The sequence below is a fragment of the Oncorhynchus mykiss genome, chromosome 1, assembly GCF_057628025.1.
Source record: "Oncorhynchus mykiss isolate SJ-2025 chromosome 1, ASM5762802v1, whole genome shotgun sequence".
Taxonomy (NCBI): Eukaryota; Metazoa; Chordata; class Actinopteri; order Salmoniformes; family Salmonidae; genus Oncorhynchus; species Oncorhynchus mykiss.
Genome location: NC_143022.1, coordinates 73,750,033 through 73,777,997, shown reverse-complemented (window position 1 = coordinate 73,777,997; position 27,965 = coordinate 73,750,033). Strand labels below are relative to the sequence as shown.

The window sequence follows — 27,965 nt, the reverse complement described above, 5'->3', positions numbered from 1 at the left end:
TACAGGGAGATCCTTGATGAAAACCTGCTCTAGAGTGCTCAGGACCTCAGATTGGGGCAAAGGTTTACCTTCCAACAGGACAACGACCCTAAGCAGCCAAGACAACGCAAGAGTGGCTTCGGGTCTGAACGTCCTTGAGTGGCCCAGCCAGAGCTTGACCTTGAACCCAATCGAACATCTCTGGAGAGACCTGAAAATAGCTGTGCAGAGACTCTCCTCATCCAACCTGACAGAGCTTGAGAGGATCTGCAGAGAAGAATGGGAGAAACTCCCCAGATAGAGGTGTGCCAAGCTTGTAGCATCATACCTAAGATTTGAGGCTGTAATCGCTGCCAAAAGTGCTTCACCAAGTACTGAGTGAAGGGTCTGAATACTTATGTAAATGTGATATTTCATTGTTTTTTATATATGCATTTGCAAAAATGTATAAAAACCTGCTTTTGCTTTGTCATTATGGGGTATTGTGTGTAGATTGATGAGGAGTTTAAAAACAAATCCATTTTAGAATAAGGCTGTAATGTAACATAATGTGGAAAAAGTCAATGGGTCTGAATACTTCCCTAATGCACTGTATATACACATTTCATTAGATTTAGTGTCACGTAAAATGTATTTGAAACGCATGCATATACATTTGCATCTTTGCTCAATGCATGTAACGCCAGACAATATTCCAGAAATGCATGGCTATGACATCTAGTCTACAGGGTGGCCAAATTGCTTCCTAATTTGGCTTCTTAGAGTACTTTTTAGGTATTGATCAATGGAGATAATTTTTGGGGCCCACCAAGCCAAAACTATGCCGGCGATATAATAGAAATTGTGATGATGAGTTAAAAAAATATTTTTATTTCACCTGATTCACACCCAAAAATGTATTGTTAAAACATTTCTAGCCTGTCTATATACACTGCTCAAAAAAATAAAGGGAACACTTACACAACACAAAATAACTCCAAGTCAATCACACTTCTGTGAAATCAAACTGTCCACTTAGGAAGCAACACTGATTGACAATACATTTCACATGCTGTTGTGCAAATGGAATAGACAACAGGTGGAAATTATAGGCAATTAGCAAGACACCCCCAATAAAGGAGTGGTTCTGCAGGTGGTGACTACAGACCAATTCTCAGTTCCTATGCTTCCTGGCTGATGTTTTGGTCACTTTTGAATGCTGGCGGTGCTTTCACTCTAGTGGTAGCATGAGACGGAGTCTACAACCCACACAAGTGGCTCAGGTAGTGCAGCTCATCCAGGATGGCACATCAATGCGAGCTGTGGCAAGAAGGTTTGCTGTGTCTGTCAGCATAGTGTCCAGAGCATGAAGGCGCTACCAGGAGACAGGCCAGTACATCAGGAGACGTAGAGGAGGCCGTAGGAGGGCAACAACCCAGCAGCAGGACCGCTACCTCCGCCTTTGTGCAAGGAGGAGCAGGAGGAGCACTGCCAGAGCCCTGCAAAATGACCTCCAGCAGGCCACAAATGTGCATGTGTCTGCTCAAACGGTCAAAAACAGACTCCATGAGGGTGGTATGAGGGCCCGACGTCCACGGGTGGGGGTTGTGCTTACAGCCCAACAACGTGCAAGACGTTTGGCATTTGACAGAGAACACCAAGATTGGCAAATTCGCCACTGGCACCTTGTGCTCTTGACAGATGAAATCAGGTTCACACTAAGCACATGTGACAGACGTGACAGAGTCTGGAGACGCCGTGGAGAACGTTCTGCTGCCTGCAACATCCTCCAGCATGACCGGTTTGGCGGTGGGTCAGTCATGGTGTGGGGTGGCATTTCTTTGGGGGGCCGCACAGCCCTCCATGTGCTCGCCAGAGGTATTCTGACTGCCATTAGGTACCGAGATGAGATCCTCAGACCCCTTGTGAGACCATATGCTGGTGCGGTTGGCCCTGGGTTCCTCTTAATGCAAGACAATGCTAGACCTCATGTGGCTGGAGTGTGTCAGCAGTTCCTGCAAGAGGAAGGCATTGATGCTATGGACCGCCCGTTCCCCAGACCTAAATCCAATTGAGCACATCTGGGACATCATGTCTCGCTCCATCCACCAACGCCACGTTGCACCACAGACTGTCCAGGAGTTGGCGGATGCTTTAGTCCAGGTCTGAGAGGAGATCCCTCAGGAGACCATCCGCCACCTCATCAGGAGCATGCCCAGGCGTTGTAGGGAGGTCATACAGGCACGTGGAGGCCACACACACTACTGAGCCTAATTTTGACTTGTTTTAAGGACATCAAAGTTGGGTCAGCCTGTAGTGTGGTTTTCCACTTTAATTTTGAGTGTGACTCCAAATCCAGACCTCCATGGGTTGATAAATTTGATTTCCATTGATAATTTTTGTGTGATTTTGTTGTCAGCACATTCAACTATGTAAAGAAAAAAGTACTTAATAAGAATATTTAATTCATTCAGATCTAGGATGTGTTATTTTAGTGTTCCCTTTATTTTTTTGAGCAGTGTATGAGTAACAGGGTTGACGTGTTACGCTCGACACACTCAGTTTTTCATCACTAAACACTAGAACATTACCAAAAAGAATAGAACCAGCTCGCCTGCTTTAACGCTACGATTTGATGTTCAATGTTTATTTTGAAATAGTTTAGGTAACCAGGGTTGACCTTAAAATGAGGGACAGACATAAATGAATCACTAATCACTAAAAAAATGGAAACTTTGTCAAAGCAACGAAATAACTAGGGCTTCACAATGATGGTTCTAGAAGTCCGAGAGGGTGCACGGAGGGACATGTCAAAATGCAGAATTTTGGCATTTTAGCAAGTCTTTATTCATATTATTAAATCTCCATGTGGCCTATATCATAGGGCACTTCATTTTATATAACAGGCTTTTAAAATGGAATATTGGTGCATCATTTCTACTTAACATATCAAAGGGGCACAAAAGGCACTCATTTCGTGGAACCACCCAGTACACGTTAAGTTCTGCCTCTTGGATGTTGGCTGCAATGCACTCGTCAAGTTTGTTTGTTTTTGTCATATGCACATGAAAGACATGGAGTCACTACATGACCGATAATGTATCATGTTTGTAGTCATTTTTGTAGTCATTTAAATGAATGTAAATGCATGTTAGTGCTTTTGGTATGGGTCAAGTACATAAAAAATGCATGTTGATAAAATATATTGTAGCGGTGGCAGCCTATTAGAAGACTTGGAGCTGTGGCTTGTTGGGACGTGGCTTTGTCATAGTGCATTTTGTCATGTCAGTTAATGTGTTACAGTATGCTGTGTTCTGTGATTAAAGGTTAAGTTGGTACACTGCCAGTTCTGCGGTTTTAATGAGACTGACATAAGTGCATGTGATACCAAAGAACCTACTAGACAGTCATCATTTTGTTCCAATATAACTTGGCAAATTTTGATATTTACTATACATTTTAAATAAAAAATATATTTCTTACAAATACATTTAAATGCATATGGGAATATATTTTAAATATATATTCTAAAATGCATTCTTTAATGCATTTCAGAATGTGTTTTGAAATACATTTCTGATGCATTTAACATATATTCTGATATACATGTTACATACATTTATATACTGCATACAGGTAACTGCAAAAATAATGGAAACAATTGAGTATGTGCTTCTACACTGGTGTGGTTCCTGAGTTAACGTCCCATCATGCTTAGGGTCATGTATAAAAATCCATTATTTTGGCCATTATTTTGGCTATACCCCATAGGATGACAATGCCCGCATCCACAGGGCACGAATGGTCACTGAATGGTTTGATGAGCATGAAACTATGTCAACCATATGCCATGGCTGTCTCAATCACCAGATCTCAAACCAGTTGTACACTTACGGGTGGCACCTGAGAAAGTGTTTTCCACCACCATGAACAGAACACCAAATTATAGAACTTCTTGTGATAAAACGATGTCTCATTCCTCCAATAGACATTCAGGCACTTGTAGAATCTATGCCAAGGTGCATTGAAGCTGTTCTGGCTCGTGGTGCCCAAAGCCCAAATAAAAAACACTTTATGTTGGTGTTTCCTTTATTTTGGCGGTTACCTGTATATTTCATATATATTCTATAATATATGTTGGAATATACAGTATATATTTATTTTACATTTCCGGTATGGGTGCACACGCACACGCACACACACACACTTACCTATAACACAGAAGGGTTTCCTGGAAAAGCGGAGGCGTCCCTGCCAGCCCCTGTAGCGACTGCAGCAGCCTGCGCTCCATATCCTGATGATGTACTCCAGCCCAAACACCACGATCATCACAAACTCCTACAAGACACACATGATATCATAGACCATTATTGTCAATCAAGAGGCGACGGGAGACAGTTTAATATACTGCAAAATGGTATATTTATTCCAGACAGTTTTAGTATAAAATAAAATGATTAATAATGATCACCAATAATCAATACAGCATCTCAGGTTGTTAAATGTGATAAGCTATAGCTGCAGTAAATGAAATGTCTCCATTATTCATGTGTTTTCATTTGTGCGGTGCTGCAAAATAACAAGAGAGCAGTCAGGAAGATTAGTATGCAGAGTTGAGTCTGTGTTGTTTCACTGCAGCACACACACATGTACAGTTCACACACACACATTATGTTCATCACATACACATACTCTTTTGACTCATCACATACGCTGCTGTTACTTTTAATCTACCATGTTGCCTAGTCACTTTACCCCTACCTACTGTATATGTACATATCTCCCTCAACAACCTCGTACCCCTGCATATCGACATGATACTGGTACCAAGTGTATATAGCCAAGTCATCGTTACCCATTGTGTATTTATTCCTCGTGTTATTATTTTTCTATTCTATGTATATATATTTTTCTAATCTACATTGTTTCACTTCAACACACACATGTACAGTTCGCACACACACACACACACACACACACACACACACACACACACACACAGTAATTAATATGTTTGCAACCCAGTACCCCATGTAGTCTACAGTAGAGAGGCTCTAATTGCTGTGGATGATAAAAAATGACACAGGTCTACACACACGTCAGCTACCCTTGAATGTAAGTGACATGCTTGCATCCCGCAGACCTCTGAGAACAGTTTTTAAGATTCTTTACAGAAAATGTAAAAAATATTAGATCCCAAATTGACAGTAGCCCTACCAGCATTTCAGGTCAGGAGACACTTGAGGCAACTACTCCATAACTGTCTACTGCTTCCTTTAGCTTCTTTGAGCAAATATCATTGACACTATAGCTCACATGAAGACCTCCTCCTGCCCCTTGGACGTGATCCCTTCTAGATTACTCAAAAAGGTCATGCCTACTGTTGGCCCCGAGCTGCATTTACAGAAGATTGTCCAGTCTTGCTTTTATCATCTAAGAAATATGACTAAAGTCAAGTATTTTATTTCAGTGAAATCAAATCAAATTGTATTGTATTTTTTTGTATTTGTCACATGCGCCAAATACAACAGGTGTAGTAGACCTTACAGAGAAATGCTTACTTACAAGACCTTAACCAACAACGCAGTTAAGAAAAATACATGTCAAGTAAAAAATAGATAAGTAAAAAACTAAGAAATAAAAGTAACAAATCTGGAGAAAGTTATAAATGCTTTGATTTCCTCACACCTAGATTACTGTTACTCTTTGTATACATGTCTCAGTCAGGAATCGCTCAGCTTTTAACAGACACCAGGAAATGTGACCATGTCACACCTATTTTAGCTTCTTTACACTGGCTACCAGTCACTTTTACAATCAATTTCAAAATTGTATTAAACACGTTTAAGGCTTGGTTTAGCCCCATCCTATATCTCCAGGAAGCAGCCTGAGATCCTCTGGCAGGGAACTTTTGACCATTCCAAAGTCTAGGTTGAAAACTAAAGGAGACTGGGCATTTGCCATTCGGGCCCCTAAACGTTGGAATGGTCCATCAGAAGAGATCAGGTTTGCAGATTCAGTGCCTCTTTATAAATCCCCATAAAGATGCTTTACTGTATGATTTGAATTAGCTATCTTTTTTTATTCTCCTTGCGCCTTTCTTTGTTAGCAATTGTGTTTATTTTATTATGTGAAACCTTTGTTACTTGTATTGGAAAGCGCTACGGGGTGGCAGGGTAGCCTAGTGGTTAGAGCGTTGGACTAGTCACCGAAAGGTTGCAAGTTCGAATCCTCCGTTTTGGAACGGAGTCTTCAACTGCAAGGGGGCGCTGCGATTCCACTCCATTGAAATGGTCCCCATTGAAATGAATGACATCCAGTGCAATGCAACGGACTGCTAATTTGTAATGTGAATGAGGCATTACACTCACCAGGATGAGCAGAAAGTGGTTGGACAGGTCCTGATGGGCAGGGATTGTGGAGAATACTGACAGGACCAGACAGCCAAACACCAAGATGAACCTGACAGAGAGAGAAACAGACATATGCTACATTAGATAACACACATATCACCTACAGATATTATGCAATACACATGAAATCAAGGTCAGGTCGCGCTGTCAGACAAAACCCCCAGCTTTATTACTGTAATGAGGTACACTGCTGAGGATAAAACTGCAGAACTAGCAGTTGACACAGCATGAAAGTGTGTGATGATTATACTGTGTTAAACTCTTTTCTCCCTCTTTTTTCATCTTCTGCTCACCTTTATTGCTCCCTTCTCCCCTCTTCTCCATCTCTTTCTCTCTAAGAAAGTCCACTCTGCCTAGGGCTATAGCTGGTACAGGATTTTTCCATTTCATTAAAAAGACTATGTTCATCTTGTCAAGAGTCAGCAAGAGGCATTTTGTTATTCTCTTTGTCTTATGACTTGCTCTTCCCTCATGCTCTGCCATGAGTGTGTGGGTGAGTGTCACTCTGTAAGTCTTATCTCCACAGCTCTCACCCCTCACCCCTCTTCCCTCTTTCACCTCGCTCACCCCTTTCTCCTCTACCGTCTCCCTTCTCTCCTCTGTCTCCCTCTTCCCTCTCTCCCCTCCCCTGGAGCTGAACTCAGCCCTTTCCCCTTAGACGGTGATTCATAACATCGTTTATTTTCCATGGGATTAATGTGAAATATTAGGGTGAGTAAAGGGCTGTTGGCGGTCCACTCCAAGCTGAGTTACAGTATACCTAGAGAGGGAGGTGAGTTAGGGCATGGTATGGCCCTAACAGCCGGGGAACATATGGCTTTGATAGAGCAGCAGACACTAATAGGCCTTTACTGTCAGACAGACCAGGCATGGACACCAGATCCACTCCCAGCTGCTGCTCAGAGAGTAGGTGTGTGTGTGTGTGTGGGTGTGTGTGTGTGTGTGTGTGTGTGTGTGTGTGTGTGTGTGTGTGTGTGTGTGTGTGTGTGTGTGTGTGTGTGTGTGTGTGTGTGTGTGTGTGTGTGTGTGTGTGTGTGTGTGTGTGTGGGTGTGGGTGTGTGTGTAGATGAAGAGAGTTTTATAACTTTCTTGTGTTGCTATTTTACAATAATACAGATCAATGATAGATTTCTGATGAAATGTATCTAACACAACGTGGAATAAACAATGGGTTGCCACTTTTCATCCCACTTTGGCACAGAACCTCTTTCTATTGTGAAATAACAATGTGTGTTATGGTCTGCGGATGGACTTTTATCCCCTTTTATCCCCACCACTACCACAACCCACCATGGGTCATTACGTTTGGATGAGTTGACAGTATGACTGACGCCTTTGTAACTAATGACCTCATCGATGACTGGACCAATCAATCCATCAATCAGTCTCTGGACAGAGCGATCGATAACCAACTAATCACAAGGAGGATCAATTGTTGTGTCTAACGTACTTGTGGCTGATATGTATGGTGTGTGTAAATTGAATATCTCTGGCATTTTTCTAGTGTGCAACTGGTAGAGACAGAAAAAGAGAGGCAGCATGACAGAGACAGAAAAAGAGAGGCAGCATGACAGAGACAGAAAAAGAGAGGCAGCATGACAGAGACAGAAAAAGAGAGGCAGCATGACAGAGACAGAAAAAGAGAGGCAGCATGACAGAGACAGAAAAAGAGAGGCAGCATGACAGAGACAGAAAAAGAGAGGCAGCATGACAGAGACAGAGACAGAGACAGAGACAGAGACAGAGACACAGACAGACAGAGACACAGACAGACAGACAGAGACACAGACAGACAGACAGACAGACAGACAGACAGACAGACAGACAGACAGACAGACAGACAGACAGACATGGAGACAGACATGGAGACAAATACAGAGATGGAGAGGTGAAGTGACAAAACCTTATAAAGCCAAAATGCCCCTAAACCTAACACCCAATTTAATGGAATGGAACAGCCAGAGTGAGTGTGTTCTGTTGGAGTGCCACTCTGGTTCCCCGGTTTAGGGGGATGTGGCTGGGGAGATGGCTTCTGGTCAGGGTGGAAGTGGAGGTGAAAGTGGAGAAGGCAAAAAGTGCAGGATCTACCTAACCATGCCTTGTAGGTCCTTTAATATCCTTTTATTGTTAGTAATTCTTACACCACAAATAGTCTCTCTTCGTCAATGATCCATGAGCAACATTATAGAATGGACGGACAAATACACACACACACACTCACACACAAAACACATTTAACCATCCTGTTTCATATCTGGGCCGTAAATCTCCCTTAAGCAGACTCATCCAACTGGGAGAAGATTTAGAGTCAAGGAGCAGAAATACAGCTGTGTGTGTGTGTGTGTGTGTGTGTGTGTGTGTGTGTGTGTGTGTGTGTGTGTGTGTGTGTGTGTGTGTGTGTGTATGTGTGTGTGTGTGTGTGTATGTGTGTGTGTGTGTGTGTGTGTGTGTGTGTGTGTGTGTGTGTGTGTGTGTGTGTGTGTGTGTGTGTGTGTGTGTGTGTGTGTCCGAAAGAGAGTGTGTGTATACTGTAAATGGTATATGTAACATTTCAATCAAATGTATTTATAAAGCCCTTCTAACATCAGCTGATGTCACAAAGTGCTGTACAGAAACCCAGCCTAAAATATGTGGTTTGTGTATATTGATATGCAATGTGTCTGTGTCATGTGCGTCTGTGTACGCGTGTGTGTGTGTGTGTGTGTGTGTGTGTGTGTGTGTGATGGATCAGCTATGTGAGAGGTCAGTGTTTTCCACACCATACTGCCTGGTATCATTATCTATTTCCTCCTTTCTTTTGATGCCAGCCATGCATTCCCCTTCAATCAGAGGGAGGGAGGGAGGGAGGGAGGGAGGGAGGGAGGGAGGGAGGGAGGGAGGGAGGGAGGGAGGGAGGGAGGGAGGGAGGGAGGGAGGGAGGGAGGGAGGGAGGGAGAATAAGGCAAGTGCTAAAAATACAAACAAAATAGGTATTTCTAAAAGGAGATGGAGAACAGGACAGTATGAAATAGCAACTTCATTTTAAGCACTTTCTATGTACACCTTTCTATGTACTTTTCTGAATATTCCAGAGATGGAATACCGACACGTGAATATGTGGAGTTCAATTAGAAAGGCTTCTTAGGGTAATGGTAGTGCAGAAATGATTAAACATTCTGCTATAAATACACAACAGCATTACATGGCAGCATTGAGCATCCTGACAACAACCTCTGCAGTGTGCGTGCGTGCGTGTGTGTGCGCGTGTGTGTTTGGGATTGAGTGTGTGTGTTTGCTTTCCTGTTTTTGCCCACTAGCGTAAGTGACAAATTAAAGATGGCCCTGAGTTTGTCTGTGTCTAGGGAGAGAGAGAGAAGGAGAGAGAGAGAAGAGAAGAGAAGGGAGAAAAGAGATGAGAAAGTGAGAGGCACAGACATATTGTCTCCTTGCCAAGAGTCTATTAGTTCATCCCTGTGTTTTATCAAGTGTAGTGTAATATCTTACCTGCTGATGGGAGCGATAAAGAACAAGGTTTTATTTCTAAGCAACTACTTAACAAAACACACCAGGGCCAAGGCCACTCAGACTGAACAGACAAACGTTCTCCAAATGAAAAACCACAACCCCTCAGTCTTCCAAAAATTCTCCAAATGTTCTCTAAATGAAAAAACACAACCTCTCAGCCTTCCAAACCTTCTCCAGATGTTCTCCAAGTGAAAAACCGCATCCCCTCAGGCTTCCAAACCTTCTCCAGGGGCGTCATTAAGCCTGGGCTTATTGGGCTTCAGCCCCGGATGTTTTTGGTGCAGCCCCAAACCTTTTGATGGTCCAACAAAAGTATTATTATTGTAATTTGTATATGTGTTTCCATAACCACACAACACTTGTGCTGTGCAGTATAGAAAAACCTTTCACTGACATTTATTTTTGACAAAAATTAACAAGACAATATCCTGCGCAAGGCAGTAGGAGGCAAGAAGCCCTTGGAGTGATGTGATGCTTGCTGTGATTGGTAAAGATTTCACAACGCAGTGGACCGTTTATGTCCCTTTTCAATGTTATCAGTCAGCAAAACGCCTGTTACTCAGTCAGTCTGCAGTATAGTAAACACAGTAAACATGTACATTCTGAACTTCTTTCCCGAAAGAGAGGCAAAAAAAATCGAGCAGGTTGAACACAAGCAGGCAGCAGTGAATGAGGTTTGTGCAGGGTAGGTGGTAGCTAACTAGCTAACGTTAGTCTCCCTCATCATATGGTTGGCTAATGCTAATAAGCTAGCGTTAGCGCTCAGGATCGTTAAGCTTTTTGGGTTATTTAACAGTATATTTAGTGAATGGGCAAGCTAAAGATGTTGATATGTCATGATATTTGGAAAGTGTTTATTTCCAGCGTGTATTTCATGGGTTTCGTTTCTGTAGCTAGCATGGCTGGCTAGCCAGTTCCGTAGCTACTGGCTAGCTTGCGGAAATTATTTACCTTTAGCTTTTATTTGTATTACTCTTTTTATTCACTTAGCTACTTACTTTTCTATTGTTGTTGCATTGTTGAGAGGTTAACCTGCAAGTCAGCATTTCATTGCACTGTGTACTCCATGCATATCATGTGTATATGACAAATAAACAAATTTCAATTTGAACTTACAAGGGAAGTGGGAGGGCAGCCAGAAAGAGAGGGAAAATATGGCAAGCTTTGTGGTTAGATTGTAGGTGAACAAAACATTGAAAATATATATAGTTGAAGTCGGAAGTTTACATACACCTTAGCTAAATACATTTAAACTCAGTTTTTCACAATTCCTGACATTTAATCCCAGTAAAAATTCCCTGTCCTAGGTCAGTTAGGATCGCCCTTTTATTTTAAGAATGTGAAATGTCAGAATAATAGTAGCTAGAATGATTTATTTCAGATTTAATTTTTTGCATCACATTCTCAGTGGGTCAGAAGTTTACATACACTCAATTAGTATTTGGTAGCATTTCCTTTAAATTGTTTAACTTGGGTCAAACGCCTTCCACAAGATTCCCACAATAAGTTGGGTGAATTTTGTCCCATTCCTCCTGACAGAACTGGTGTAACTGAGTCAGGTTTGTGGGCCTCCTTACTTGCACACGCTTTTTCAGTTCTGCCCACAAATTTTATATAGGATTCAGGTCAGGGCTTTGTGATGGCCACTCCAATACCTTGACTTTGTTGTTCTTAAGCCATTTTGCCACAACTTTGGAAGTATGCTTGGGGTCATTGTCCATTTGGAAGACCCATTTGCAACCATGCTTTAGCTTCCTGGCTGATGTCTTGAGAAGTTGCTTCAATATATCCACATCATCCTACCTCATGATGCCATCTATTTTGTGTAGTGCACCAGTCGCTCCTGCAGCAAAGTACCCCACAACACGGTTGTGCGAGTGTCCGTATGCCCGTGCATGAGAGAGTCAGAGAAATAGAAGACGGTCTTTTCCATGTGTGGAGCTAAAATCCTGTTCTAACTTGACCCAGACAGGGATACTGGGTAAAGCCAACAGCTGAGAAGGTTCATAACTGAAGCTGGGTAAAACACACACACACACACACACACACACACACACACACACACACACACACACACACACACACACACACACACACACACAGCACAGCAGATTCTCATCAGCACACCTTCTCCACTACTGGTCAACGCCGCAACTGTCAAGCAGATGTCAAGGAAAGAGAGTGTGTGCATGTGTTTGTGGTACTGTGTGTGCCTGTACCGATTGCCTGTGAGTATGAGTACCATACAATGCAGAGACACTTCAACCATGTAACAGGGTGCAAAGGGGAGATCCTTAACAATACGTTTAGAAACCCATCTCGTTCTTTATCCTATCAGCAGTGGAAGTAAAGGGACTCAAGGGAAAACAGCTCTCTAAAAGTACTCGCTCGAATCCAAGTGAGTTGGTAGAGTTTTTCTCCATCCCTACAGAAGCCACACATTGAATCTTTTTTTCGAAACATTATTTTGCGAGTCTAAACCATCTAGATATACTGTACTGTTCTTTTTCTATTTCTGGGCTTTAACAGTGCAGACCTAGGTTGAAATATTATTTGTTTTATTTCAAACATTAGCTTCTCTGGATGGGGTTTGCACTTTTAGGATTAATCCATTGGTTCCATTGCACTGATATAGCTACGTTTAAGCTCATCTAAAGTATTTGAAAGATAACAAATAGGCTACTATTTCGACCCGGACATGAAACATAAAATACAATTTTGTGTAGCAAGCAGATTCTGTACCTTCTGACTAGGCATTACAGCATTACTTACAGGAAGTCCTTTGGGTTTACATTAAGGACATGATTTATACCTCATAGTTTTGCTTTGGCACAATGTGCAGTGGATATATATAGTAATAATTCACAACCAACGAATAGACCATAGGGATATATGATTGAGTGAATACAATACTCATAACGCTTAATTGTGTTCAAACCTGTGCCAAGACTGGAATCATATTGCCGTATATATTTTTTTTTACACTTGTTCTCAATATCTCAGCAAAATTGGTATTTTTAAGTTCATTTGCAGTGCCTATGGTTAAACTAAGAGGGGAAATAAAGCTGTTTCTGTGTGTTCATGTGAGCTTGTGAGAGTCTCCTGTCTGATGATGGAGAGTCTGCGGCTGTCTCCTGTCAGAGCGAGACAAAGGGTTTCTAAAGTCCTACTGTACATACAGCCGCTCCAAACTCCCCACAAGTTCTATAACATCTGTGCTGTTTCCACCTTCTAAACTGTTGTGCCTATGGGTGTGCGTGTGTGGAGGAGCTGGTCTGTGGAGCAGTTCATGAAAAAGACACTGTAATTTCATTATTTGAGGAATGGCCAATTGATTGTTGTCGTTTTGTTAGGGGTGATGGAACCATTGTGCAGAGACCCTGCTCACTCGTCAGTCCTGCTCACTCGTCAGTCCCACTCACCATGGTAAGTAAGACGGGGTAAAGGAGGTGACACACACACACACACACACATCCCCTTAGTAGTCCAGGGCATCTGTCCTCCATCCATAAAACTCCCTCCAACCTATGCTACTCCGTTAGATTAAACCAAACAGTTATAACAGACAGAAAAAGGCTTTATGCAACAGCTTCCAAAGGAGGTAGTACCTGGCTGACACACAACCCACGTAAATACACAGAGAGCTGTGACTCACTGGTCTGGTTACTCGGGCTTAGCTCAAAACATTTGAGCAACCTTTTGATTGGTTCTCATATGAATGCTATTTGCATGCGCAACGCCCCCCCACGCTCCCTCCACTCAAGAGGTAAACAAGCCAAGCTAAAGTTAGGCTAGCTGACTAGAATAGGGAGAAAAACTGATGGAGCTTTCTGAAAAGAAGATAGAGAGACGACACTGCCACATAGCAACGACCAGAGGCGCAACTTTGGTTTTAGAAATATATATATATTTTATCCAGTCAGATTAACACTCCAAACAGTTTACCGGACCACTAGGAGGCGTTCGCATGGTCCTAAAGCACACCATTTCCTCGTTTTGTATCATATTCCAATGGTAATACTGGGGGGGACACAAAAATGCAATTTCAGAATGTGGGGAGGCACATGTCTAATTTACCAGCTATCTAGCTAGTTCTAGTCTTCAAGAAGCTAGGAGAGCAGCCTCCAATTCTGACAGTCGTGTCCCCGCTAAAGGCTGTGGTGAACGGAGGACCAAATCTGCAAGGAAAAAGGGCCTGGGTCTCAGAGTGGTGGTTGTAGAGGAAGACAAGAGCGCATACGACCTTGAATTTGGAATTCCAGGGGAGCTGGTCGGTGAAGACCGGGACAGATGTGTGCCTTAGTCCTATACAGCTCAAAAATCATCGGAATCCGTGCTTCAACACCTGCATTGCTTGCTGTTTGGGGTTTTAGGCTGGGTTTCTGTACAGCACTTTGAGATATCAGCTGATGTACGAAGGGCTATATAAATACATTTGATTTGGACTTGATTTGGATGAAGTCCATATGAACTACACATGGTATGTACAATGACCTAGAAGTGTACTTTGAAGGTATAGAATGGCACCTCGATGGATACACGTAATGTCGGAATGGAAATTATAGTGATGACACACCAGTGAGTGATTGATTGAAAGTGCATGAAATGTTTGCATGATAGGCCTATGAGACATTAAGTAGCCTGAATAAAGTGATAGTACTGCATCATAAATGACTGGGTAGCAGGCAGCATAAGGGCTACAGAAAGTACTTTTACTGGATTAAACTGTGGGAACTGCACACATAACATTTTCTTATGCAAGAACTACAGGCATAATAATCAAATGTGCTTCAATGTATTTATATTGGTACCAATTATACATGATTCCGAATGAGGATGGGAATTAACAATCCATAGCCTACTGTCTTATCACACTCAGCGCTCAAAATGAAAACCTGCCTTTCTGGGGAGTTTCTGTGAGCTTGGAGAACTGCGTTCTTTGGTGAAAGACGATGAGATTACTATCTGAGCACATGATGTTCAAAAGTGGTATCAGAGAGTTAAACACGAGGAGCTATGTTGAGAAGGCATCACTTACGCTAGAGATTATAACCCATGTCGACTGTCGGCTTTACAGCGACCATCACCACTCATAGATAGTGTCTTCAAAGTGAAACACAACGTAAAACAAAAAGCTTTAGGTCTTTTAATGAGGTGCTAATTTTGTCATTCCCCAACGCCAACACATGATACTGTTGGTAAAGGATGTCGCGTGACCTAGTGACATATATATACTGAGTGTACAAAACATTAAGGACACCTGCTCTTTCCATTACATAGACTGACCAGGTGAATTCAGGTGAAAGCGACGACCCCTTATTGACGTCACTTGTTAAATGCACTTCAATCAGTGTAGATGAAGGTTAAAGAAGTTAAGTTAAGGAGTTAAGGACAGGTTAAAGAAGGATTTTTAAGACTTGAGACAATTGAGACATGGATTGTGTATGTGTGCCATTCGGAGGGTGAATGGGTAAGACAAAAGACTTAAGCACCTTTGAACGGGGTATGGCGGTAGGTGCCAGACACACCGGTTTGTGTCAAGAACTGCAACGCTGCTGGGTTTTCCACACTAAACAGTTTTCCATGTGTATCAAGAATGGTCCACCACCCAAAGGACATCCAGCCAACTTGACACAACTGTGGGAAGAAAATAGAGCGTTTTGCTCTAAACTCCACTCACCGTATTTGGAGGAAGAAGAAGGATGAGTACAACCCCAAGGACACCATCCCAACCGTGAAGTATGGAGTTGGAAACATCATTCTTTGGGGATGCTTTTCTGAAAAGGGGACAGGGCGACTGCACTGTATTGAGCGTATTGAGGGGAGGATGGATGGGGCCATGTATCGCGAGATCTTGGCCAGCAACCTCCTTCCCTCAGTAAGAGCATTGAAGATGGGTCGTGGCTGGGTCTTCCAGCATGACAATGACCTGAAACACATAGCCAGGGCAACTAAGGAGTGGCTCCGTAAGAAGCATCTCAAGGTCCTGGAGTGGCCTTGCCAGTCTCCAGACCTGAACCCAATAGAAAATCTTTGGAGGGAGCTCAAAGTCCGTATTGCCCAGCAACAGCCCCGAAACCTGAAGGATCTGGAGAAGGTCTGTATGGAGGAGTGGGCCAAAATCCCTGCTGCAGTGTGTGCAAACCTGGTCAAGAACTACAGGAAATGTATGATCTCTGTAATTGCAAACAAAGGTTTCTGTACCAAATATTAGGTTCTGCTTTTCTGATGTATCAAATATTTACAGTATGTCATGCAATAAAATACAAATTAATTACTTAAAAATCATACAATGTGATTTTCTGGATTTTTGTCTCTCACAGTTGAAGTGTATCTATGATAAAAATTACAGACCTCTACATGCTTTGTAAGTAGGAAAACCTGCAAAATCGGCAGTGAATCAAATACTTGTTCTCCCCACTGTATAAGGTCATTTTATCAATCGCTTTTATCTATGTGGGAATGAAACCCACTGATAGTTGGGGTAATCATACGTCAGAAAGCAGTGGCTACGATTCCTTATCGGAGCCTTGCCAAAAAGAAAGAAAGAACGAGTGAAAGCCTAGCCAGTGTGGGGTGCTAATCTGCTGACTCTAGGTCTACTCTGCCGATGTATTACAGAGAAGAAGGGGTTAATGAACCATAAAGGAGTGGAAATATCACTCTCCATTTTCTTGTGTGCATGAAAAGGTTCCTATGGTCTATATATCTGGAGCTGTATCGGCGGGGCAGTAAAATACAATGTCACTAGTTATGCTGAGTGGGCCTCCTTTATATACTGTACACTCACTCATCCCCTCACAGGCTTTACCCCCTATCAATAGCAGATAGCCCTTTATCAGCATTGAGTGCACACAGAGAGAGAGAAAGAGAAATAGAAAGAGAGAGAGATAATAATAATAATATAGTAGAATGAAATAGAACAGAATAGCATAAAATAGAATGCTAACTGGTCAAATTCACAGAATTCCCCACCAAGGAGCAGTTGATTTAACCTTGTCATGAGTTGACAGCGTGTCTGCCAGTGGAGGCTGCTGAGGGGAGGACGGCTCATAATAATGGATGGAACAGAGCAAATGGAATGGCGTCAAACACCTGGAAACCATGTTTGACGTACTTGATACCATTCCATCCAATTAATGTGCCACAAACCTCCTGTGGTGTCTGAATTTAACAGAGGTCTGTCTTGGAGACATCACAGCCAATAACATTAAAGTAACACAATATGTCTAGCAGAACAAACATTCCAACAGTGGGAATATTGGGAAATTTTCAAAATGTCCTAATCAGTCTGCCTCTGAATTTGCGATTATGGGAAAAATCAACAGTATGGATACATGCCGGGCTATTGTCATGGTAGTCTCCAAATAAAGCAGATGAGGGAAGAGAGGATTGGAGAAAGGTGCTGGTGCGTTTCTAAGACACCACTTCAGGATGGATAAACACAGATGAGAACCTTTGGCAATGAACCCTGTGATCTAAATAGGAACTTTGTTTGGTAAAAGGAGGGGAGCTAGGACCAGTGTATGCATATGCATGTACATGTGTGTCTTTGTGCGTGCATGGGACCTGTGTGTGTCTTACGATCGGACCGAACGGACACACTCTGTGATGCAGAGTAGCGGGAGTAGGCCTTTGATGCGTCTCCTTTGATGTTTATGGCTGGCCTAGACCCATGCAGCCCTATCACAGCATAAAGATTATTCCAGCTGATTACTGACTCATTCACATCAATATCGCTCATCTTATCTTTATTAACGCTACTCTGACTCTGTCAATGTTTTCAGTGTCTCATAAGGGAAAAAATTATAATATATTTTGAGATACATTTTTTAGGATACATGTGAAATTGACCAAATAATGTATAGAAAATGTATTTAATACATTTGAAATACCTTCTAAAATACAATACATTCAAAATGTATTCAAAATGTATAAATGAATGTATATCACAATATAGATTAAATGCATCGGAAAATGTATTTAATGTATTTCACATTCTGAAATACATTCAAGAATTAATATTTGAACATACATTATTTTCACATCCATTTATCAATATATTGGGTAAATGTATTTTAAAACATACTTGGGAATGTTTTGTAAAATATATTCCAACATGCATTTAGATGTATTTACATTTCTTACATTTAGATGTAAGAAATATATATATTTAATAAATGTATGGCAAATATACAAATTGGCCAAATCATATTATTACGAAATGGTGACTGTCTTAACAATGAAGCTTTAGTAGGCTCTTTGGTATCACATGCACTAATGTCAGTCTCATTAAAACTGCAGAGCTGGCAATGTACAAACTTCATGTTTAATCATAGAACACAACATAACACATTAACTGGCATGACAATCTGTCTCATCAAAAAGCACTAAAACAAAGCCAAGACTCCATATATTCCAATAGGCTGCCACCGCTACAATATATTTAGTCAAAATGCATTTTTATTGTATTTGACACATACCAAAAGCACTAACATGCATTTAAATGACTACAAAGTTGATACATTATCGGTCATGTAGTGACTCCATGTCTTTCATGTGCATATGACAAATAAACAAAGAAACTTGACGAGAGCATTGCAACCAATGTCCAACGGGCAGAACTTAACGTGTACTGGTTCGTTCCGCGAGATAAGTGCCTTTGATATGTTATGTAGAAATGATGCAACAATATTACATTTTAAAAGCCTGCTATATGAAATGAAGTGTCCTTTAATATAGACCACATGGAGATTTAATACATATGATTTTGAATATAAATGAATCCCCAAAAATACTGGAGTTTTCATCATCATTGTAAATCCCTAGTTATTTTGTTGCTTGACAAAGTTATTTCTGACAATAATGATTTATTTCATATGATTAGTGATTAATTTACATACAGTATGTCCCTAATTGTATGGTCAACCCTGTTACGTCAACTCAACTCATTTGAATATGGTGAAACTATTACTTTAAAAAAATATTTATTTCAAAATAATAATTGAACATCTAATAGTGAAATCTTAGTGTAAAAACAGGTGAGCTGGTTCTACTTTTATTCACCGTTTTCTGATGGAAAACTGAGCAGGTCGAGCATTACACGTCAACCCTGTTACCCATAGACAGGCTAGAAAGGTTAACAATTTAAAATTTTTCATTTTTGGTGACTCTCGCATTCAATTGACCCTCCCTGTTGCACACAATAAGCTTCCATCCCCTTGTCACAAGGGGACTCGGGGCTGATTTAAATAGTAATTTTAATGAAGATGCTGAGAGTCGAGAAGCAGGTGGTACGTTGAATAAAACAACAAACATGGAACGCTTCATCTCATAAACACAGAAACAATACTGACTGTTGAAACAACCTAAGGGAGTGCCTTAGGGGAGGTAATAAGTGAGGTAATGGAGTACAGGTGCGCCTCATGATGAAGTACAGGTGCGTGTAATGATTGGTGCCAGAACCGGTGGTTAGTATCCCGGCGACGCCAAATGCCGGAGGGGAGGGGGCGGGAGTAGACGTGACAGTAATTACCAGTTGGAGGGACATTCAAGTGAATTTTTCCTAGTTGTGGTAAATTCTCACTTCCCACTTAGTTGCGAAAGCTAAATTTCACCACTAACCATCCACTGTATAATACCTCTCATTGGAAGCATAATACCTAGACCTACACTTTAAAATGTTGTGGAGCATTGTATGATGTATAGTTTTTGTTGAAATTGATAACATTTAATAAAAAATACTAAAATCACCTCTCTTCAGCTATTTAATTAATAAAGTTGACAAGAGGCACTTGTAGTCTTTCTTTTCTTTACCTCTTGAGATGGCAATTTTTTATATATATATATATATATATATATATATATATATATATATATATATATATATATATATATATATATTAAACTTTTACCCCTTTTCGTGGTATCCAATTGGTAGTTACAGTCTTGTGTCATTGCTGAAACTCCCGTACGGACTAGGGAGAGGCGAAGGTCACGAGCTGTGCGTCCTTCAAAACACAACCCAGCCAAGCCGCACTGCTTCTTTACACAACACCCACTTAACTCGGAAGCCAGCCGCACCAATGTGTCAGATGAAACACCGTACACCTGGCGATCGTGTCAGTATGCATTGCACCTGGCCTGCCACTGGAGTCACTAGAGCGCGATGGGACAAGAACATCCCTGCCAGCCAAACCATCCACTAACCTGGACGACGCTGGGCCAATTGTGCGCCGCCCCATGGGTCTTCTGGTCGCGGCCGGTTGCGACAGAGCCTGGACTCAAACTAGGATCTCTAGTGGCACAGCTAGCACTGCGATGCAGTGCCTTAGACCACCGCGGCACTCTGGAGGCCTGAGTAAAATGTTTTTTTTTATGAAGGTAAACTTATGCTCTTAATGACATTTGCTCACAACAAAGGGCACTAACAAAGAACGAGTCAACAGCATAGACATTTCCCAGGAAGGTCTTTCTATGCAGCCCATGCTGACAGGACTACCACAGACAGACAGTCAGACGGATGGACGAACGGACGGACAGAGATGCCCATATATTTACCCTTGAGTTGCTATGACACAACATGCCCTAGAGGGGGTGACTACCAGACTACCAGAGAGACTAGTCCACTGCCCTGTGCCCATTAGGTGTCCGCTATTCCACTGCTATGTGCCTATTATGCCATTTGTGACCCGTTTCAAGAAGCTAGGCATATGTCGCATGTCACTACTTCACAGGAGAAGCATTTTAACATTTATTTTGTATTTTCATCAAAATGCGTTTTTTGTCAGAAATCACTTCTGGAACATGTGAACTATCATGTGCCTTAATATCAAACTTGTATGCCATCTGCAAATATGAATACAATTATTAAATTACGAGCCTAGTTGGTTAAGCCACGGTAAAAAACAGGAACCTTCCCGCTAGCCATGATTGGCTAAGATAATGGATAGGCTGAACATGCCGAGAGATGAGTTCGGATTGGCATGCCAATGGTCTGCCATGTAACACTCTTCTGTCTGTAAAATGAGCTGCTCAGTATGTGTAGATAATCCTTGCTACCGCAGATTTTTTGAAAGATATGTTAGCCATGGAGATCTGCAAAAGTGTTTCTAATGCTCTCAATAACATTGCTGCCAAGAATTTAGCAGGCATAATTGACAAAGATGGACTAGCTAGACTATCTTACCAGTATAAATGGGTGAACGCTTCTCCCTCTCTGTCACGGATGCCATGGTTGCCCTTAGTTTGAAGATGTAATCTGGGGAAAGGTGTTTTATGCAACAGCCTTCTGTGTGTTCTCTTTTCAACTCCATCTGCATATTTGCAATCAAACGCCATCATTTTCTCCACCTCCTGAGCTTTCATACTCTAATTTCACTGATTTCAAAACACGGTCCTCCAGAAAGTGGAGAGCAACACTTGTGCTGTTCCCCTACGTGATATCTTTCAAAAAAGCCATGTTAGAAAGGATTACCTACACATACTGACCAGCTCATGTTATAGACAGAAGCTTGCTACATGGCAGACCAATCTGAAATCATCTCTCGGCATGTCCAGCCCACTCATTATCTCAGCCAATCATGGCTAGTGGGAAGGTTGCTGGCCTTTTCTGTGGCTAAACCAACTAGGCTCGTAATTTAACAATTTCATTAATATTTACAGATGGCATACAAGTTTGTTATTAAGGCACATGAAAGTTGGCATTTCTGCCAACCCCAAAAAATGCACATGGCTCTCCTGTGAAGTAGTGACACATGACATACATTTTGTATCTCTTAGTCTTTTTTTATCCAATGTAAAAAACACCATTTCAAATTTTGCTACATAACACTGAATCGAGGCGGTGGGTCACATTTTGATTTGTGCATGGTATGCCTGTATACTGTATCAACAATTCAACAAAACAATGCAGTACAGATAACTACAGTTTATAATCAAAAATAAATGTACATTAATATAAAAATGTCAATACAATAATGTCTGTGATTAACAACAATAGCTTGCAGTTATTGTCCTTTTAATGAATAAAGGAATCTGATTAGCTTAAAAAGTTTAACAATTTCAACAAAGTATAAGGACTGTTTTGCAATGTCATTATTTAAAGTGATGAAAGTTGCTAACTAAACAGAGAAGATGAGAGGAGAGAAGAAAATCGAAGAAAGGAGAAGAGAAAGCACACAGAAGTGCTAGTGTGTGTGTGTGTGCTTTCAGGCCTCAGAGATTTACACCAGTGCTGGCGTCTGGGTGGCTGAGATACAGTGTATATCTCCACTGAAACATCCAAGCATGGTAAGGATAGTGACGTGTACACACACACATACACACACAAACACGTGCATGCACTTGAACACACACACACAGTTACACCGTCACACACACATACACACACAAACACGTGCACACGCGTGAACACACACACATTCAGGGGAAGTGCTGAAGCAAACCGTGAGGCCACATGCCTTTACACTTGCATATAACTTAAGCTGTGCTCAGCTGTTGCCGACTGACAGGAAAGCAGCCAGCACAGTGTGCGTGTGTGTGTGCGTGTATGTGTCCACACACTCAACTGCCTGCTATTTCCTGAAAAGTCTATTACGACAGCAAGTGCAGCTGCCTCTCACAATGACATTTCACAGTGGAAAATGATGCTGTCTAATCTGACTGTAAAGTAATTTAAAGCAATATACCTCAGCAGCTAAGCAGCTCAGCAGCAGCGTGTGAGTGTTTGGGTAAGCATGCCTAAGAATACATAAGCATGTGTGCAGGGCCGGCTCTAGCCTTTTGGGGGCCCGAAGCCAAATTTGGTTGCCCCCCCCCCCCCACCAAGTGGGCAACACATTTTTGTGGCACCCCTTTTGAGTGAAGAGTGAAAAATATACGTTTTAAAGTTAATTTCCTGCAGTGCCACACATTTTGCCATAGGACAGAAAGTAAATTATGAATCATCATAACAAATTTAATGCAATTCTACAAATCTTTTCAACGGGCACATTTTGCATTGACTTATTTCATGTTAATGATATCTAATTGAGAGTGACTAACAAAAACAATGGGGGCCCCTGGAGGTCAAGGCACCTGGGCACATGCCATGTGTGCCCAGTAGGTATTCGGCCATCATAACTACAAGTTTAGATAACTAGCTAGACTAACTTGCCAATCTAAAAAATTGTTAGCTAAAATGGATAATTGAGTGAATGTAAGTGACTGACAAGACAACAAGAAAAACTTCTGCTGAGCTGGTTAACTGTTGAGCTATATTCCTTTAAATTACTTTACAGTCAGCTTAGACAGTTTCCTTTTCTACTGTGAAATATCACTGTGAGAGGCAGTTGCACCTGCTGTTGTAATGGACTGCTCAGGACATAGCAGGCGGTTTGTACAACCAAATTACACAACCAAATTTCAAACTTTGTGTATTCCATTCCACCTTACTCTCAACATTAAGTTGAGACCCCAACTGAGTTCCTATAAACAAAGTCGGGGGCCCTAAGTGACCACTTATGCCTGGAGCCGGCCCTGCATTCATGTGTGTGTACAGTACCAGTCAACAGTTTGGACACACCTACTCATTCAAGCGTTTTTCTTTTTACTATTTTCTACATTGTAGAAAACTATGAAATAACACATATGGAATCATGTAGTGACCAAAAAAGTGATAAACAAATCAAAATATATTTTAGATTCTTCAAAGTAGCTACCCTTTGCCTTGATGACACAAAGTAGCCACAATTTGCCTTGATGACAGCTTTACACACTCTTGGCATTCTCTCAACCATCTTCATGAGACAGTCAACTGGAATGCATTTAATTTAACAGGTGTGCCTTGAGTATCGTGTGTGTGTGCGTGCTCTCGACAGAACTGCGTCTTTAATTGATGTGGTCTTCTATAAATACATAGAGTTACAGTGTAGACCTTTACCTGCTTACCTGGGTGTCTGCAGCACTACTACCACAGAGCATTTTGCTCCAGAGCACCATAAACTGCAGACACACACACCTTTTACTCAGTACCCATCATACACAGCTCTGCGGACCTAGAAGATACACACCTTACACACAACCCATTGAATACACACCTTTTGCTGAGCAACGATAGTACACACAACCTTTGATTTGCACCTAGAAGATACACTACCGTCCAAAAGTTTGGGGACACTTAGAAATATCCTTGTTTTTGAAAGAAAAGCACATTTTTTTGTCCATTAAAATAACATCAAATTGATCAGAAATACAGTGTAGACATTGTTAATGTTGTAAATGACTATTGCAGCTGGAGACGGCTGATTTTTTATGGAATATCTACATAGGAGTAAAGAGGCCCATTATCAGCAACCATCACTCCTGTGTTCCAATGGCACGTTATGTTAGCTAATCCAAGTTTATCATTTTAAAAGGCTAATTGATCATTAGAAAACCCTTTTGCAAATATGTTAGCACAGCTGAAAACTGTTGTTCTGATTAAAGAAGCAATAAAACTGACCTTCTTCAGACTAGTTGAGTATCTGTAGCATCAGCATTTGTGGCTTCGATTACAGGCTCAAAATGGCCAGAAACAAAGACTTTCTTCTGAAACTCGTCAGTCCATTCTTGTTCTGAGAAATGAAGGCTATTCCATAAGAGAAATTGCCAAGAAACTGAAGACGCCATGTACTACTCCCTTCACAGAACAGGGCAAACTAGCTCTAACCAGAATAGAAAGAGGAGTGGGAGGCCCCGGTGCACAACTGGGCAAGAGGACAAGTACATTATAGTGTCTAGTTTGTGAAACAGACGCCTCACAAGTCCTCAACTGGCAGCTTCATTAAATAGTACCCGCAAACACCAACATCAACAGTGAAGAGACGACTCCGGGATGCTGGCCTTCTAGGCAGAGTTGCAAAGAAAAAGCCATATCTCAATAAAAAGAAAAGATTAAGATGGGCAAAAGAATACAGACATTGGACAGAGGAAGATTGGAAAAAAAATGTTATGGACAGACAAATCTAAGTTTGAGGTGTTCGGATCACAAAGAAGAACATTCGTGAGATGCAGAAAAGCCATCTGACAAGCATGGTGGAGGGAATGTGATGGTCTGGGGGTGCTTTGGTGGTGGTAAAGTGGGATATTTGTAAAGGGTAAAAGGGATCTTGAAGAAGGGAGGCTATCACTCCATTCCGCAACGCCATGCCATACCCTGTGGACGGCGCTTAATTGGAGCCAATTTCCTCCTACAACAGGACAATGACCCAAAGCACAGCTCCAAACTATGCAATAACTATTTAGGGAAGAAGCAGTCAGCTGGTATTCTGTCTATAATGGTGTCATGACGTTGGCCTGGGGGTAGGTTTATCAAATCAAATCAAATTTATTTCTATAGCCCTTCGTACATCAGCTGATATCTCAAAGTGCTGTACAGCAAGCAATGCAGGTGTAGAAGCATGACAGTCATAAATACCTCTTCCCCCCTTTTTCCTCTCTCTACCCAACTGATGTTACATTTGCAAAACCCTTGGTTAACATAGAGATTCTGGGGACATCAGAAGGTGGGGGGATTTTAACTATATTCTGGTAATCCGACTAATTGAACATATGCGGGGGTCCTTAATGAATATGATGTCAGTTCGGTTGTCATCTGAGACATTCTCATCAATGATAAGATGACATAAACTCTATAGTAGAAGGTCTACACATCAGAGTTATCGGATTCACATGGAATTGTTGTTCAATTTAAATGTTTGAATATGAAATTATTCGTGATGGGATGAAATGTGATTTTAGCTTCTAAAATGTGAGATTTGGGTTTTCATAAGGTAGGGCTCTGCTCAAACTGTGGCCCGCCCCTGTGAAGGGACATGGGCTATAAAACTTTTCAAACACGCCCTCCTCTCCCTTCCTATATAAAGCCTTGACGACAATGTAACCTCCTGTTCCGAGGATGTGAGGACGACGGTCCGATGTCAGAATGGTTCAGATAATAACTACAGAACGAAGCCACCATCAGCGTGAGCTTTGGTTGCGAATGGTATGAACTTTGAACTCTTATTCACTACAGAAGTGATACCTCCTAGCCGTTGAGTTAGCAACAGCAGCTGCAAACGCAGGTTAGGAAGGAACATACAGAGTATCCCATCTACCACACAACAATGTTACTACAACGTATCCAATTGACCAGCAGAGACATTCTTCAAAGGACAAAGGTCTCGGTTGGGCAACACGGCCTTCCATCTACCACCAACCTACCGAAGCGCAGCTCAGAGTAAATATTTATTGCATTTTCCTTTTCCAAATGGGCTGTAATTTAGAATGCATAAGATTCTGTATTTACGATAGCACAGCTTCGCCCTTTGTTCCTCAGTCTTCCCGCTCAAACCCAGCCCTTTTCTTTTGTGTAACCAGCTGTCATATCTGTTCCGCCCGCTAGGGATGTTTTCGTTTATGATGTCATTTGTAATCAAGCTATGATTTAATTATGTGTATATGTAATCATGTGAGATTATTTAGGTATTTAGTAAATAAATAATTAAACACAATTTTGTATTGCTGATTCAACTTGTTAGCCAGGGTTCGTGCAGATAACCAAGAATCTACAACTTTCAGATGAGACTGAATTAAGATGACGATTAATGTTGACTGCTATTGATGTAAAATACTACTAGGTCTTTAAGAGTTTATTTGGAAGATAACAGCTCTATAAATATTATTTTGTGGTGCCTCGACTCTACATTTACATGATTAGCTCAATCAGGTAATATTAATTACGGAGAAATTATTTTATAGAATAGCATGTCATATCACTTAATCCGGCATAGCCAAAGACACGACAATGAAGTGGCCAACACAATCACCGGATCTCAACCCTATTGAGCTGTTGTGGGAGCAGCTTGACCATATGGTACGTAGTGCCCATCAAGCCAATCCAATTTGTGAGAGGTTCTTCAGGAAATATGGGGTGAAATCTCTTCAGATTACCTCAACAAATGGACAACTATAATGCCAAAGATCTTCAAGGCTGTAATTGCTGCAAATGGAGTATTCTTTGACGAATGCAAAGTTTGAAGGACACTTATTGAAGGACACTTATTTCAATTAAAAATCATTATTTATAGCCTTGTCTACGTCTTGAATGTATTTCCTATTCATTTTGCAACTCATTTCATGTGTGTTTTCATGGGAAACAAGGACATTTCTAAGTGGCCCCAAACCTTTGAACGGTAGCGTATATAATACATCAAACCATGGTCTTTAAAAACACACTTTATTCAAACCCACTGTGCACATTTTACTGTGCATCTAGGACACACACCTTATCAGACACACACTTCTTTCATATAAATGTGCTTGACCTTGATAACTTAATTTAATTTCCAGAAACTCTTACACAGTAATAATCAAAGTAATATCAAACACATTATGCTGTGATATGTTTAAACCTTAACTCACTCGAATTATCTCTGCTACAATCTATTTTCCGAAACATTAAATGTTACACAGCAACCTACAAGGATCAAATTCTTATTTTACCTTTGAGAACTATTGAGGCAAAGCACATTAACCAATAAACCTGCTGAGACACTCCATTCAGAAGGTAATCTGAACCTCAGCCAAACTCAATGACCGAGAAAAAACGTCTATGAGTATTTGATTTTAACGTCATGTACTTTTGGTTGAAATAACTTTATTGATACTATAGGGCTTAATGTGTTGACGTGTTAGGAACGGAGAGGGGGGGCAAAGAAAGCAGGAAGGGAAGAGACAGATGAGCAGACAGTACATAGGAGGCTGTATGAGGGGCCGTTTGTCTCGTGGGCAGAGTGTGTGGAGAGATTTTCCATCCATTAGTGTGGCCGTGCTCCCAGAGACACACACACACACTCTCGTGTGTAACTTCTCGCAATTCCACTTACTAATGTTAATAAACTACTGATGCGTGTTAATGTTTGCATGCACGTGTGTGTGCCAAGAATAATAAAAAGACAACAAAGTCCTCTTCTACAAAATGATTGACAAATGATTCAAAGTACTGTACTCACCTGCGTATGAAACAGAGGCATGTGAACAGGGCAGGACCAAGGAAAAAAAGAGAAGAGATGTAAAGATTAGAACAACAGA

At 41.3% G+C, this 27,965-nt stretch overlaps 1 protein-coding gene across 6 annotated transcripts in view; it reads right to left on the bottom strand.

Moving 5' to 3' along the window:
• kcnq5a (potassium voltage-gated channel subfamily Q member 5a) overlaps positions 1-27,965 on the bottom strand; it is a 113,890-nt gene that overhangs the window by 39,391 nt on the left and 46,534 nt on the right. For all 6 annotated transcript variants that reach the window (XM_090239610.1, XM_090239619.1, XM_036984484.2 and 3 more), the window contains exons 2-3: positions 6,330-6,420; positions 4,170-4,296 (exon numbers count right to left, since the gene is read on the bottom strand). In XM_090239610.1, coding sequence (XP_090095736.1) covers positions 4,170-4,296; positions 6,330-6,420 — 218 coding nt within the window. The remainder of the gene's footprint in view (positions 1-4,169; positions 4,297-6,329; positions 6,421-27,965) is intronic.